Consider the following 15,582-nt stretch of genomic DNA (forward strand, 5'->3'; position numbering starts at 1 on the left):
AAGAACTAACTGTCCATCTAGCTGAAAATCACAAAATCAATGACCAAGTTACAGGAACTTCTTGCTCCAGAGTTCTTCCAGTCAAAAGTCTGTGTCAAGACCTGACTGTTTCAGATCTGTAAGTACTCGATAACAAGAAACTGGACCTCCAATTTGAAGTTCCAAATCAATCAGTCAGTAGCATATTTGGATATCTCGACTTACTCTCACAGTAAATACTTTCTTGTGAGTTAATCATCACTGGTCATACACTGGAATACAACAACAGAAAATTGCGTGGTAAGATTGTTTCCAATCAATTAACCCCATGGTCATACTACTAATGATGTGAATGGGTGAAATACTGGGACCAACGATTCAAATTATTTATCAAATTATTTATAAAATACTTTGAAGAGTTATCAGTTTACGGAGACAGTCGTTATTTTATTTTGCTTAACCGATCTCTGGGGAATTTTGAATTTAGTTCTATTCCTTCTTAAACCAATTCTTTTTAACTTTAATTTTTGCGTTTGGACTACTTTTGTTTAATAAAGAAAGAGAATAATTTAAGTGAAATATAAGAGAGTACTGATTACATTTGCGATGAGTGAAGTATTTCAACGAAGTATCCCAGTGAAGTTTGTAATGCAAAATCCTCGCGGTATAAGAAAAACTCAATCTTCCTACATCAAACCCCAGCATTATAATAACCATCAATCTTACCCGAGGTTTTCCGATTAAGGTTTTTAAATACTCGTACCTAGATTAACACAAATTACACCGAGTCACTAGACGCCAGCATTACTGTTCATTCCCCTCTCGAAAAGAGAAGGGTAACTCATGAATTAGTCGAGACGTTTTGTAATTCTCAAAATACGCGTTAGGTAGACGATAGCAAATTAACTCGCATTATATATACATACATACATACATACATATATATATATATATATATATATATATATATATATATATATATATATATATATATATATATATATATATATATATACATATACATATACATATACGACTTTCTGTATTTTCAAAACCAAACATTAGTGAAAATGACGAAAGATCTGCAAAATGTTGATGCTCTAAAGGGACCCATAAACGTTACGACCGGCGGATCAGGTTCCGTTCGAACTCCGGTCACCGGTATCCGCGGTGCCCATAGACGTTCGGGTTCACTTGAGTTTACCGAAACCTACTCGAGTGAATACGATGTGTCAGCTCCTCTCATCGATGACGCTATAGACTGCGCTCTTGGAGCAGAAACTGGAAAACCCCAGCGAAAAAGGAGAACCTGGATGAAAGTGTGGTTGAAGAAGAGAAATGAATTAGCTCGCGATTGTTTATTAATGAATTGAAACTTTACCCTGGTGACTGGTTTAATTACCCGAGAATGGACGAGCAGACCAACGTGGAATTATATAGTCTCCCCTCTTCTTGAAATAAAAGCATACTTGTACGAGACAGCCAATATCACTGTACGCGAGGCTGCTGGCCGCACTTCACTTCGGCGCCGCTAGTCGTTTCTTGGGGCATATAATCCCACAGACAAGTAAAGCAATTATTAAAGTTATGCAACACGAGTTTACAAAGGAAAAAGTAACTATGTTGCATACACAGCATCCTGTATAGTCTAGTGGTACATAGTCTAGTATACAGTAGGATTATGATCCGTTAAAGCAGGATAGGCCCTTAACCTTACGTTTCTGTAGTCAAGAGGAAATTTTTCATTTTTTGTACAAAAATTTTTAAATTTGTATAAGGAAAATTAAAATAGTACTAATACATATATACATACATACACACGCACACACATAATATACATATATATCTATATCTATATATGTATGTACTATTGTTTAAATTACATTGTTATTTTCCGTACATAAAAGCTTATGATAATATTTTCAGTAATATTTAAAATTTTCTTCTATAAATTAAAAATTTTTTGTACAAAAAAGTTGAAAATGTTCCTCTTACTTGGCTACAAAAACGTAGGTTTAAGGGCCTATTCTGCTTTAACGGATCATACGACTTTCAATAAACTCCTCCCAGAACTCATCTGCCGACGTAGCTACCATGTTTCCCTTTCAGCGTCTAGTTGAAACTGAAATAAATTTTGAGATCACGCCATAGACGTAGAGGCTTCCGGCCACCTGAACTAAAACGGAAGCCACGAACCTGTCAACGGCAGGTTGCCAGCTGGTCGGAGAGGCCGACGGACTCCGCCCAATTTTGGTCGGAGAACACCATAGACAGCGAGGTTTACTTCCGGTTCAGACCACCAGATCCGGCGATCGTAAAGTCTATGGGGCCCTTAAGGAAGCCTTCGCTTTTCCAAGGCAAAAGCGCCCTTTGGAACCAAGCCATACTCGTTCTATGGTTAGATGACGGAAGAGGAATGCTTTACGTTCAAGCTCGTCATTTGTGATATCATTATTATACTAATAACAACACCAACATTCATTACTTTGTAGCTTAATCAGACAAGGTCACAGGACAAGTTACAGCTTCTTACATGTGTTCTCATGGTAGAGTTCTTTTGTTCATTTCTGAGTGCTCCGATGTGCTCGACGCAGAGCTATGACGTTGAATGAGTGCTCATGCCATCGATGACGTCAGCGTCATCCGCCTGGTTTTTCACGATGATTAGTGCATTCGTTACTTACGTTTTTCTTCATTGCATATAACGTAATATAACGGCTGTGCTGTTATCATCATCTCCGTCTTTTAATTACGTCAACATTAGCATACCTCTTCCTGTTTGTATGTTGTTATTTCTGCTGCCACTATTGCTGTGCCATTATCATTATCATCGAAAAACTTACCTACTCTAGTTGCCATCTAATTTTATGTTCAGCTGTGTGCGTATCATTATTCATCTGAATGTGCTGGCTGTGTGTAATTTTATGGCATGAATGTAATTTGCTTCAAAATGTTACCTTTCCCTTATGGAAATTATAATTACTATTTCTAATAAAGTAAGTTTACGGGCCCTGGCTAAAGTAAAGTGCATTATTATTATTATTATTATTATTATTATTATTATTATTATTATTATTATTATTATTATTATCATCTAAAAACTGTTTCACTTGGCCACGCCATTTCCACCCTCTCTTCTCTATCCAATCTTCCCAACTATCCAATGTCTCACCCGCAAGAACCAATTTATAAAGGGATCCAGAAAAAATCCTCCCTACTAAATCTTTCTTCCACACTAAATCTTCTCGCTGGTGTTTGGCGAGATGTTTGCGGTTGTAGGTGGTTGACAGACGATGGATTGACTTAATGGATCCGTTTATGTGTATGTGCGTGGGAGTGGGAGAGGATGAAATGACTTCTCCTGAACTGGTTTGTTCAAGGTATTTGTTTGACGAAATATGGTCTGGTTTTTCATGATCAAATGATCAAATGTTCTACGTGGCTAGCGTGAAACTGTCGGTGGTGCAAACATTTCCAGTAAAAAAAAGTTAAGTATACCTTAGTTTAACCAGGCCACTAAGCTGATTAACAGCTCTCCTAGGGCTGGCCCGAAGGATTAGACTTATTTTACGTGGCTAAGAACCAATTGGTTATTTAGCAACGGGACCTACAGCTTATTGTGGAATCCGAACCACATTATAGCGAGAAATGAATTTCTATCACCAGAAATAAATTCCTCTAATTCTTCATTGGCTGGCCGGAGACTCGAACGCGGGCAACATTTCCAGTAGCTACTGGAATGAAGAACTGATGAAAGGGAAAGGAAAATGTTAGGAAATCCCGCATTCACATATTGCAGTCTTAGTTCATTAGTAACCGGCGCCTCGATTTGCTGAGACAAGCGAGGCTAATGAATTATTTTGGAGTCATCATAGAAAGGAATAATTTCCCAACAGCATAAAAAAAACTCTCAAATAACGCTAGTAATAATTAGTTTTCTTTCACTTAACTTTTCGCAATTTACTTTGTCCGCAATTGACAGGATAACAACGTTTTTTGTGGTACAGTATAATGTGCTCTACATAGGCAGCGTTCATCAACAACGCTGATGCAGCATTCAAATGCCTAATGATCGCTATCTGATCATTAGTACGAGGATAATTGTATATAATCAACACAAACTCGTATTCCTCAGTATAAAACATGTCGGATTGCCCAAATTCTGAAACTTTTAATTTATACAATCATCAGTCCAATGTAAATGTAACTGCTTTGCATGACAATGCACTGATATTGCTCTGGCTTAGCAATTCCAGTAATGCCTATTCAAGAAAAATGCCAGAGCATGGATGCCCGATTATGAAACACTTTTTTTTTACTAAAACAATGACATGTTCATCTCTTTGTAGCTCAGTCAGAAGCGGGGTAACGCCATTAAATGTAAATGAAATACAACAATGACTCCGTAATGGTCTCCAAATATAATCACATTAGGTTTTGCGTGAGGAGTAACTTGGAATACTTCCAGAAAATTGTCCGACGCATATATGTACTAAGTTTAAATCTATTGGAAATATGTCTATAACTATCACCATTAATTTGCATATGGTTTGCCATGGGTTCTACCAAGCAGGATTTGAATTACAGTTTGATGTTTATTATTTCCTCGTTATGTATGGCGTAAATAACCTGTCAGTGAGTGGGCATATGCACATGAATCAAAATACTGATTTAAGCACTATATAGTTAGGGTATGGACGAGACAAATGTCACAAAGTTTGTTCATGTCTTTGAGGGTACACAGATAAGAGTCAATGACAAATGACAAACAGTATTACAGAGCATTTTGAAATTATGCTCGCAACAGCGCGCTGGAAGACAGGAGAGGGAAATGCTTAAACCAAAGGAGAAGCGAGATATTAGGGCTTTGTTTTCTCAACATTTTTTTTTCACTGACCGAGACAAAAATCCGAAGAGACATCTCTGAACAAGCAGAGAGTACTGGTGCAAAAGAACGCTTTTTAAATGATAAAGGGAATGAGAGGTCAGGTAAATGTTTCTGTGGGCTGGGAGATTAAGTACAGCGGGTGGGGAATTGCAAGGATGCTGAAGCTACATTCCGCTATAATAGCAAAGAATTCTGAATTGTACCAAAGGACGGCAAGTTCAAGGGTACCGTATACATCAAAACAAAATAAGAGTGTTCCAGTTATTAAGCACATATATTTAAATCGGCTAAAAGAATTCCCATGACGAAATAATAATAATAATAATAATAATAATAATAATAATAATAATAATAATAATAATAATAATAATAATAATAAACAGTAGAGAGCCGAAATATTTAGAAGACAAAGAAGATGCAAAAAAGGTCAGGAATATAACAGACCTACAGAGAGAGAGAGAGAGAGAGAGAGAGAGAGAGAGAGAGAGAGAGAGAGAGAGAGAGAGAGAGAGAGGATGAATTCTGAAAAATAAAGATGGTAATATCAGTTGATGGATGATAAGAACCTGATTGAGGTGAGAATAATGGTGATCAAATAGTAATTTGCGTCTACAAGTTTGCAAATGGAAAAAATGGCAGCCATGAGATTAGTTGCCAAAGCTCCTCTCATAGTGAAAACATTTCCTTAAAACATTTCCTTTCTTTTATAACGACTGAAGGTTTTAACGACAAATACCGTCCATGTACAACCACTGGTCTTTCATAAGTCCGGTATCTTACACTGAACTAAATTTTCCTGGTGCTCCTTTATGCATTCGTTCCCTTATGCCTTCATATCACATCACTCGTAGACAAAAAACTAAAGTGTGGTTCCGGCTGTCGAAGTTAATGACGGTCGGAAACGATGAAACAAATCAATATTATAGATAGGAGTTGTTACTTCAGTTTTTGTGTCCATCCTAAAACACAGACCCTTACAAAACAACACGAACAACAGTAGGTTCAAAATGTATGGCTTCTAAAACATAAAAGGTAACGATAAAATACTGAGTTCCACAGAAAGAGTCAGCATTACTGCGTAACTGAGCTGACATCAGCAGTCATCAGGAAGAGCAAAATGTACCACTAAACGGCTATTCAAAAGAAAGAAAATACTACTAATTCCCTTACAGCATACTTGCAAAACCTAAGTACGATTCACTACGGAAAAAATGCACCCTCTAGCTCCAGAGAAAAGAAAAGATTTTAAAATCATCGTAGCAAATTAATTGTGCAAATCAGGGAGATGTAATAACATCTCAAAAGTGGAATCACTGGATATTACATTTATCATCTACTTCATTTCTAATTAACACCCCTCGCTCAAGGTGTATATGTCATATCATCCTAAATATAATCCAGATATTGGAAATTATACTATGACATTATGTTCACCACGATTCTCTTAATCAACAGTTTCATTTACAAGAAATAACAGGGCGGGTTTCCTTTGAAAGGCAATACACATTTTGCTTGATTTAACTGACAGGCGAATTCTGATCTTTAGTCCATGGGCTTCCTGCAGCTATTCTCATTCAGGGCGGTATGAATATACGTTATCCTCTCGGAGGATATATTGTAACCAACCAGGAAACAACCGGTGCCCCATACATGGAAATTTAAGCGTTGGTATAATGAGTTCAGAGGACCACCAAAATGTCAAGTTAAACTGTCCCTTTATCTACTGTACCTCTATAGTTGTAGTGATGTCTTGATCAGGTTACATAATAAACATGATCGCTCTTCAGTTGCAATGTGTATTTCTTAAAGTTCACCTGTGGCTTGGTTCTTAGCCACGTAAAATAAACCTAATCCTTCGGGCCAGCCCTAGGAGAGCTGTTAACCAGCTCAGTGGTCTGGTTAAACTAAGATATACTTAACTTTTTGTACGCTGAAGATGTTCCACCGATGTGGATGTTCGGGAGTTTGCTTTTTAGAAGATGCCATACAAATACAGACCCCCTTCTTAGATCTGTTCTCCTGTCAACCCCCAAAGACTCCAAGAACAATTGTTTGCTGTATTTGGCGTTGTAGAATTATAAATGGCAAGTGACCCACAGAACTACGAGGGCAACAAAATATTGCAAGAGACAGTTGTGACTGGGTAAGGTTGGTTGGTTTGGAATAAGCTAGCCAGTGCGGACCCTTGCTCTATGGCGCCCGGGAAGTTTGGTAAGGTGTGAAAGGGAGGAAGAGGCCTGGTGTGGACCTCAAGACTCTGTCTGGCCAACAAAGAGTGACAAAAGTCACAACTTTTGTATTTATGTTTGAATACGAATCTGAACTTTTGCAGCCACTGTTCCTCTTTGTGATGTGAAGTGATCATTGCAATAAAGCATGATCATTACAATTCATTAAAAAGTGTCGCTGAAAAAATAAGTGTTTTGTCATAAATTTAAGAAAACAATTATTTTCGGCCTCAGTGTTATTTTTTATTTTTCAATAACCAGTTACATAAAGTTAAGCCATTATATTTCCTGATAGTGAATTAAATTTCTGCAGCAAAGCTGGTTATAACTGGATGTCTAGAACTGAGGATGTATCCAAGGAACTGAGAAGTAAGGTCTGGGCCAGAACCTCAAGGAACAGTAGATCATAATTAATTTATCGCCTGCCTTTAAATCTAATATCCCAAGAAAAAACTGTTTTAAACCAGTGATCGAAAAAACAAAAGATTTACTATAATCCTCCAATCACACCATTTATCTCGAGTATGTCACCATCCATGTCGTCAAAATAGGATTTCAACATTTAAGTCAACATGAAATGTAAATACTTTTACGGGGGATGAAAACAACAAAGTCTCACTAAATGTACAGACGTGGTATTAGTTCCCTTACAATTGTAAGAACCGTTAAAAAACCTAAACAACAGAAATCAGCAGAAAAAGTTAGCCCAGTAAAAAATCACTAACTCCCTCCCAGCAAAAATTCGTAAACAAAAGAAAATAACAGGCAAGCCGAAAGGGTTTTGGAAACAAGATATCATTGCTGTAAACAAAAGGAAAGGGAAAAGCAACGGCAACAATTCATGAGCGAAAAAGAGAAAGTAAATTCTATTTTCTTTGAGTAATCTCAGGACACCAGCTACAGGCGAAGTATTGCCTCCATAGCGGGAAAGAAAGGACATTATGGCTTGCTGAGCTTCTCTGCACGTTCATCTAACGCTAATAAGATGAACGAAATTTTATTGATAAATGTACTAACATCTTTTAAATAAATGAACTCATCACCTTGGGACATCAGAAATATGAAAAAATCGTTCACCAATAAGGAAATTCGAAGATGAGCAAAATACTTGCTACTGAATTTCGCGACAAGACAGGTGGAAAATCATCCCTTCCGACTTTTCAGTTTAGGAAGAAAGTACAAAAAGAAACTCTTTTTCAGGTTACTGTGAGACTGCAGGGTTTATCAAACCTCCAAATTTGGTTCCTGGAGCAGACGGCCCACTGGTCCATTTACATTTAAGTGACCGGAGCTTTCCCTTTGAAATACAAGGCGAGTAAGCAGTGCTCTTGTAAAATGGCCTCTCTCGATATTGAAGGAAACTTTTTCCTTTAGTCCTGGAGCTGAGGCAGGGGAGATTTTTTTCTGTTGTTCTCATCTCCTACCAATTGCATTCATTACTTTTGAAACTGTACACTCCTAGACGCATACACAGCACGGTTACTATCTCTCTCTCTCTCTCTCTCTCTCACATGCGGGCTACACACACACACACACACACAGAGCGCAATTTCATTTACAGAGGGCTAAATTAACTAAGTTTAAAACTAAATCTATATGACTGTCATATGTGTATATGAGTTCCTGGTGTGATGCCAAAATTTCTTTCATTTATATTATTGTTTCAATGGCCGATTAACGCAACATTTTTTATTAGATGGCAAGTTTATAAACTTTCTTGTTTTGAGAAATCTTAGCCTGTAAGATCACCCGTAAACTTGAAAAATATGTTAAGGTATAGTGTATTTTCTGGAAATATGCACTAACCCCGAGGATTCATATTCACTAGTTTTATCTAAATCAAATGACTTCTTGCGTTGAAAAATACGTCAAGATAAAAATTTTTCGTAAAACCAACTGCTGATCTCGACCCCGAAGTTTTTTCAAAATAGAGACAAACAACACATTTTGGCTTCCTCTTAAGTGGCCTCCTGTGAATCTGCCAAACAGGCCATTGTCAAACTTGTTATGGAAAATAATGACCAGCCCCAAAGGAACCTGCCTCTCAGGGTTCGCCAGAGTAAAATGAAATTAAACGGCGGCCTTCAAACACAACCTTCACGTTGAAAAAAATACATCAAGGTGGAAAATGTTACAGGAAAATACTCACATACTCCCAAGGTGCGTTGCTATTAAGTTTCATCAGAGTCAGACAAGAATACAATAATAACCTTTAAATTGACCTATGAACCTGGAAGGAGCCCCGAAGGCGCCGACCTTCGAACCGTCCTCGTTATCCTACATCTAGAGGAAACTCACCCGGAGACTCTGACCTTTAAAGTGACCCATGACCTTGAAGAATTCTTAGATCTATAAAATAACTGTAAAAAATTATCACCATTCACAAGGTTATCACCCTACCAACTTCATTGAGCTTAAAAGAGAAAATGGAAGGAAAAGGAGGATGACGATCATGAGAATATATGTACAGACATAAAACCCTCGTTAAAGCAAGTGGAACTGAATGTGAATTCTGCTACAGCTGCGTTCCATTTGTATAAATTCTATTCCATATTTCTTCGGATTCTTTTTTCTCTGTCTTTACAATCTGACATATATACACACACACACACACACACATATATATATATATATAAATATATACACAAACTGTGTATATATATATATATATATATATATATATATATATATATATATATATATATATATACACATATATACCTGTATGTATATATATATATATATATATATATATATATATATATATATATATATATATATATATATATATATATATATATATATATATATATATATATGTGTGTGTGTGTGTGTGTGTGTGTGTGTGTGTGTGTGTGTGTGTGTGTGTGTGTGTGTGTGTGGCCCTGTTCCATTAGATAAAGTTGTTTCAGAACATTTAACGGCCCTGGTTCTCAGATATTATTATTAAAGGAAGCTGCTAGATGATGCTCTTATCTACCTTGGCTGTAACCTACAACAGTCAATTAACTGCCTTGCATATAATACACTTAAGTCTACCGGGAGGTGCAATGGGTTTAATAGAGCGCGCGTAAATCATTCCACCTTTCCTGATAACCGAACAAACACACCCTCGATGATGAGACATTGTGGTCACTATGTTTATAATAAAAACCAAAATTCCAGGTCTATCGGTTAAGACAAGTGTTTAACTAGCATGAAGAACTGGGCTTTTCAGACGAGAACGGAACAGAGAGGCATTGTCTCGACTCGTTAAAACCTTCTGGGCCTCTGTCAACGGGAACAATGAACTGTGCACATGAAAGTTACTTGACTGCAATGTGGGAAGTGAGGCAAAGGGTTGCACCAGCATTCTAAACTACTAAGAGAGATACGGAGGGTTTTTGGGCACTACCGCTGGTGACAGGATGGTTGTGCGAGTGAATGGATACATGCGTACATACAGATATAACTTGCATAGTAAATATGAGACTTTACTATCCCCGTTTAAAAAACATGGAGCCTTTGCTGTCTTTTGCATCAAAACACTGGTGATAGAGGTGAGTTAACTAGGTATTTACAAGGTTTACTTGTCGTGTAGTTTAAAGCTGTCCTCCTATCGTCAAGAACTGAGAAAAAATGTAACCAATAAATTTTTAAGAGAAGAGTTAATGAAAATTGATGACTTTCACGTACCTGTCCTCAAGGCCAATCACATATTACAATAGAAACTCAAAACTATCTTCGTCAGAGGAATTGCGAATTGCATTAATTTCTCGAAGTAATGAAGGTAGAAAGGACACAAAAGCTACAGAAGGTCGTCGGACTTTCCGCCAAAGAGTTGCTGTAAATGTGACGTATGACCTAGACACCAAAAACCCACTCATGCTACAGTGTAAAAGAATCAAGGGGCACTTGAAGAACTTTCTCTGCATTACTGGGGAGGGTAGAACTATAGGGTAGCTCCGCGTCGCCGACGGCACTATAACTTTACTTTTTCTACAGTTTTTTGATTGCTAATTATGAATTTACCTTTCATTTTTGGCGTTCGAGTCTAACCTGTAATTAACCCCCGAAGTCCATCCAACAAGGGGTTTCCATACGCGATCTTCACAAGACAGAGCACGGCTACGTCTGTTTCGAACGGTTAATATCCCGTCCGGCAAGTGCAATAACTTGTTAACGTATGGGTACCCGCCCCCCGGCCCAGTACTAAACACGACGAAGGGACATTCCACTTGGCCGACAACAAACAGATACACCGCCAGTATCAGGACCCCTAAAAGTGTAGAAAAAACCAGTTGAAAAGGTAAAAACTGGCGCGGAGCTAATATATACAATTACCCTGGGGAGTCCGCCATGAGCAAGCACTACAGCATTCGTTCCAAAGGGAGCCCTCCGATGTACCGCACGGACTCGCCACAAGCGAACGAGAGAGAAAGAGCAGAGGAGAGAGAGAAAGAGCAGAGGAGAGCGAGGAAAGCGAACATGAGCGACGGTACAGTAATACACGAAAATGAAAAAGTTACAAATACTAAGGTCTTGATTCTTATTGCAAAATGAGGGATACAAATCGAACTTGTGTGATCATTTTTAATTCAAGAATAGCAACTTTAAATGATGCCGTACTACTAGACAATAATGCAACTCACTCTCTCTATTCCTTAGCATTTTCAGAGGCCTACCAATCTCACTTGGGAACCATAAGCCAAAAGTCAGGACCTTTAATCGAAAAAACTACTCATGAGGTTGTTCCATCTAAAATTGCCTCCCACTGACTGTTGCATAATGGAAGCGAATTCTTTCACAATTCTCCTTCATAATTCTCGGCTACCAGTGAATTCGATGCTCTCTTTCGTTTCAGACATTACATCGATGGCCAGATTTTCTTCTCGTTCATAAAATTTAGTTTTTCCTTCTGCAGCGCACATTTATCAGATTCGTGTAAATTTGTCACAACTTCACACCTTTGCCTTCTTCGGATCTCGAAACCTTTCTTGCCAAGTAAATGTTCGTTGTCTCGTGCTGCTTTGCAGATTCGCTTAACTGTGGCTCTGCTCGTTTTTGTTGGCTCACGTGTCAGGAGCATTGCTCTAGAATCACTAATGTAGTAACAGGACCTCCTTGTTTTTTCACTGCATAAAATCTTTCACAAGTTAATAATCTCTTGCCCTTGACTGTGAAAGACTCTCGGCGAACAGCTTTACCAGCCCATACTGACTTACACAGGTTTATGGTTCCTTAATGACAGAAGCAGTTAATTAAATAACCTTCTTTGACCTGAGATACGCGATAGGAGAGTGGGTGAAGAATGATTTAGGTCAGTCATCAGAAACTGGATTTATCGCGGATTAGTTACTGTAGAATAATTAGATTCAACTGGGGCACCAAATAGGTGTCTCAGTACATTTTCCATTAGAATATAAGCTTGGCAACGCTGGTAAATGATGCTACTCATACTTCAACCCTCACGCTAAAAGTAGCCAAAGTAAGTTAGGCTATTACTGTAACTGACAGGGCCTGATAGAGCAAGTGAGACGCCGTCTTCGTCGCCTGCTTGCTTACCCGATAGCTCCTTTTGGCCAAGGCGTTTTTTGGGTGTCCTGCTCAATTTAAGAACTTTGATTTAATCACTATGCCCATTTGATTTCGCCTGGTCGCTTTCATTGGGTTCGTAGCCGACAGCAAGATTTCCTGTCTGACCCCAAATTCCCACTACACGGAAAAACTTCATTCAGCAACCATGAGAATCATGTCCGGAGTCCTTATATGAGGTTGCATTATAATGTAGGAACGGTCTATCTTTTCCCCACCACTGAGGACAAATCAGGCGGTGAACACGAACGTCTTGAGTGAAAGTTTTAGTAGTAGTGCTTGTCCCATAACCACGAAGGATGCAGTGATATTGCTCAAAACTTGTGGCAATTATATAAATGGGCAATAAGGTTGCCGGGCAAGTAAATTGTCACAGAATATGAAAAGCATCAACCCTTGCTTCAAGGACCGACATCAGTTTGAGGGAGAAAATGACTAACTGGTGGAGGCAATAAATAGTGGTCACGAATGCTGTTACAGGCCTGTTAAGAAACATGAAACCTGAGATCCCTTGAGGCTCACCACCGAAAACGGTGCAACGAAGGTACTTGAAGGCTTACTGGTAAAAAATTTTTCTCTGATCGCCTGCAGAGTTTATCACACTCCCTAAGACGACAACCTCAGAATGTGACACTTCATCCGTGGAGGTTGTGAAGTTATCACAGAATGCATGTTTCTCTTGCTGAAACCAAAATGCTTCTGGAAAAGGATGCTGCGCCACTCTCAGTTTTCTGCCAAAACATCTGTGTTCACCAAGCTGAACTTTACAGAGAGAGAGAGAGAGAGAGAGAGAGAGAGAGAGAGAGAGAGAGAGAGAGAGAGAGAGAGAGAGAGAGAAATGTTCTTTAAAACTAATTTGTTCTTTCATCCTTTTCCCGACGTCGTCGCTGCCTTCATCTTAGAACCTGACATGGCAGAGCAATAGTCTTTCAGTAGTCAAGTGGTGTATAATATCGTAAATACATAGAAAGGGGGGTTATCTACAGAAATACAACTACAGATTTCCTTTCAGTCTTTTGTTTTTATAACTGATTTCTGAAAGCGATAATCAAGACTCTCGAGTTATTGGGGTTAAGAAACAGTACCTTTATTTCAAGCGTTTTTTTTTTTAGTTTAACGAACGTTATCAATAAGTTTAATAAGATAAAAAATATAAAATGAATTGAAATGGATGGTTCTTCAATAACACCTGAATGAGGACGTATCCCCCACCTACTTATACACCTATAAGGAACAAACAAAATCACGTGTATGACTATGAATGGTTAAGAGAGACATCAGTGAATGCGAGTTCATTAAAGGGCTCAAAGGCCTAACGATGAAACTACTTGAAAAATATATTTTTCAGTTTTAAATGGAAACACCGAAAAAGCGCAAACATTTTGTTAGTCAACAAACAAAGTTTACGAAAAGTGCGAAAGAAGGAGATTCAGAGGCCTTCACTATAAATCGATTCTTTCACGGAAGAAAATCCCTAATGCCTGTGGCTGTAAAACTCGCTGGAGGCGGATCTGTCACTCGTCTTTGGTGAAAACACCTTCTCTAAGTTTCAGCACACCCACTTCAAATTCAAGTCTCCCTTTTTAATAACCACACCAAACTGTGGCTTAATGCGTATAAACCAGGCTAACTGAAAACCTTTTACTTTATATATATATATATATATATATATATATATATATATATATATATTGTGTATATATATATATATATATATATATATATATTGTATATATATATATACATATATGTACATATATAAATATACACATATATGTATATATACACATGTACAAACATATATATATATATATATGTATATATATAGACACATACAGTATACATACATACATATATATATATATATATATATATATATATATATATATATATATATATACACACACACACATATATATATATATATATATATATATATATATATATATATATATATATATATATATATTTACATATATACAAAAACGGTGTTTGTAAATCGGCTGATGTTGGAGAATTGTTCTGCCCAAAGGGTTCGAACACGATCCAGCGGTTAACTGTTTATGTGGCTATCGAGTGGTAGCAGTCTAGATGGATAGACATATATAATGGCAGACGGATAACAAACGAAATCAAATGATTCCTTACCAGGAACAAAGGATCCATTTTCTTGGACGAGTGTAACAGCTCTACTGGGGAGGACGAGTACTCGCGTAACAGCAGGTGCTTAATATTCAGCCGTAAAAAATGCATCAAATAAGTTCAAGGGCGCACAGCTATGACGCTAATTCTGTATGAATAAGATGAAGGATGATTTTCACACGAAACACCAACGCACGCGGGGACTTCCGTATGAACACTGAACAAGATGTACTTCCTCAACCTCCAGGCACCTCACCAATTCCGAGTCCGTTTACTTACAGTTCTTTAGAACAACCCTTCACCTCTACTTTCAAACTCTTCAGCTCCGACATTTAAGACTAACGGTTGTTCTTGAAAATTCGTTGATATATTTTCATATGCTTCTCACAACAGCATTATTAACTAATATTCTCATCTTAATCCTCCGTTACACTTCATCTACTCGAGTTCATCACAAAGATAACTGTTGCTTATAAAATCAATTTGATAAACGATATATATATATATATATATATATATATATATATATATATATATATATATATATATAGAGAGAGAGAGAGAGAGAGAGAGAGAGAGAGAGAGAGAGAGAGAGAGAGAGAGAGAGAGAGAGAGAGAGAGAGAGCTTGATGGACTTGGGAACCAAATGCACAATAGTATTAAAAAGAAAACCTACCTTCCTCTCGTCAAAATCAGCAAGAGTAACTACGACAAGGTATTAGGGCGCCACCGCCATGGGTGATATACGGGTCTCTCTCTCTCTCTCTCTCT

The 15,582-nt window shown here is 37.7% G+C and overlaps 1 protein-coding gene across 12 annotated transcripts in view; it reads right to left on the reverse strand.

Moving 5' to 3' along the window:
• SK (small conductance calcium-activated potassium channel) overlaps positions 1-15,582 on the reverse strand; it is a 554,217-nt gene that overhangs the window by 222,689 nt on the left and 315,946 nt on the right. For 3 of the 12 annotated variants that reach the window (XM_067129934.1, XM_067129926.1, XM_067129927.1), the window contains exon 1: positions 14,818-15,086. The exons of the other annotated variants lie outside the window; for them this stretch is intronic. In XM_067129934.1, coding sequence (XP_066986035.1) covers positions 14,818-14,922 — 105 coding nt within the window. In that variant the 5' untranslated portion in view covers positions 14,923-15,086. Of the gene's footprint in view, positions 1-14,817; positions 15,087-15,582 lie in introns of those variants that run through there. 12 annotated transcript variants of the gene reach the window in all.

This window comes from Macrobrachium rosenbergii, chromosome 28 (genome assembly GCF_040412425.1).
Source record: "Macrobrachium rosenbergii isolate ZJJX-2024 chromosome 28, ASM4041242v1, whole genome shotgun sequence".
Classification (NCBI taxonomy): Eukaryota; Metazoa; Arthropoda; class Malacostraca; order Decapoda; family Palaemonidae; genus Macrobrachium; species Macrobrachium rosenbergii.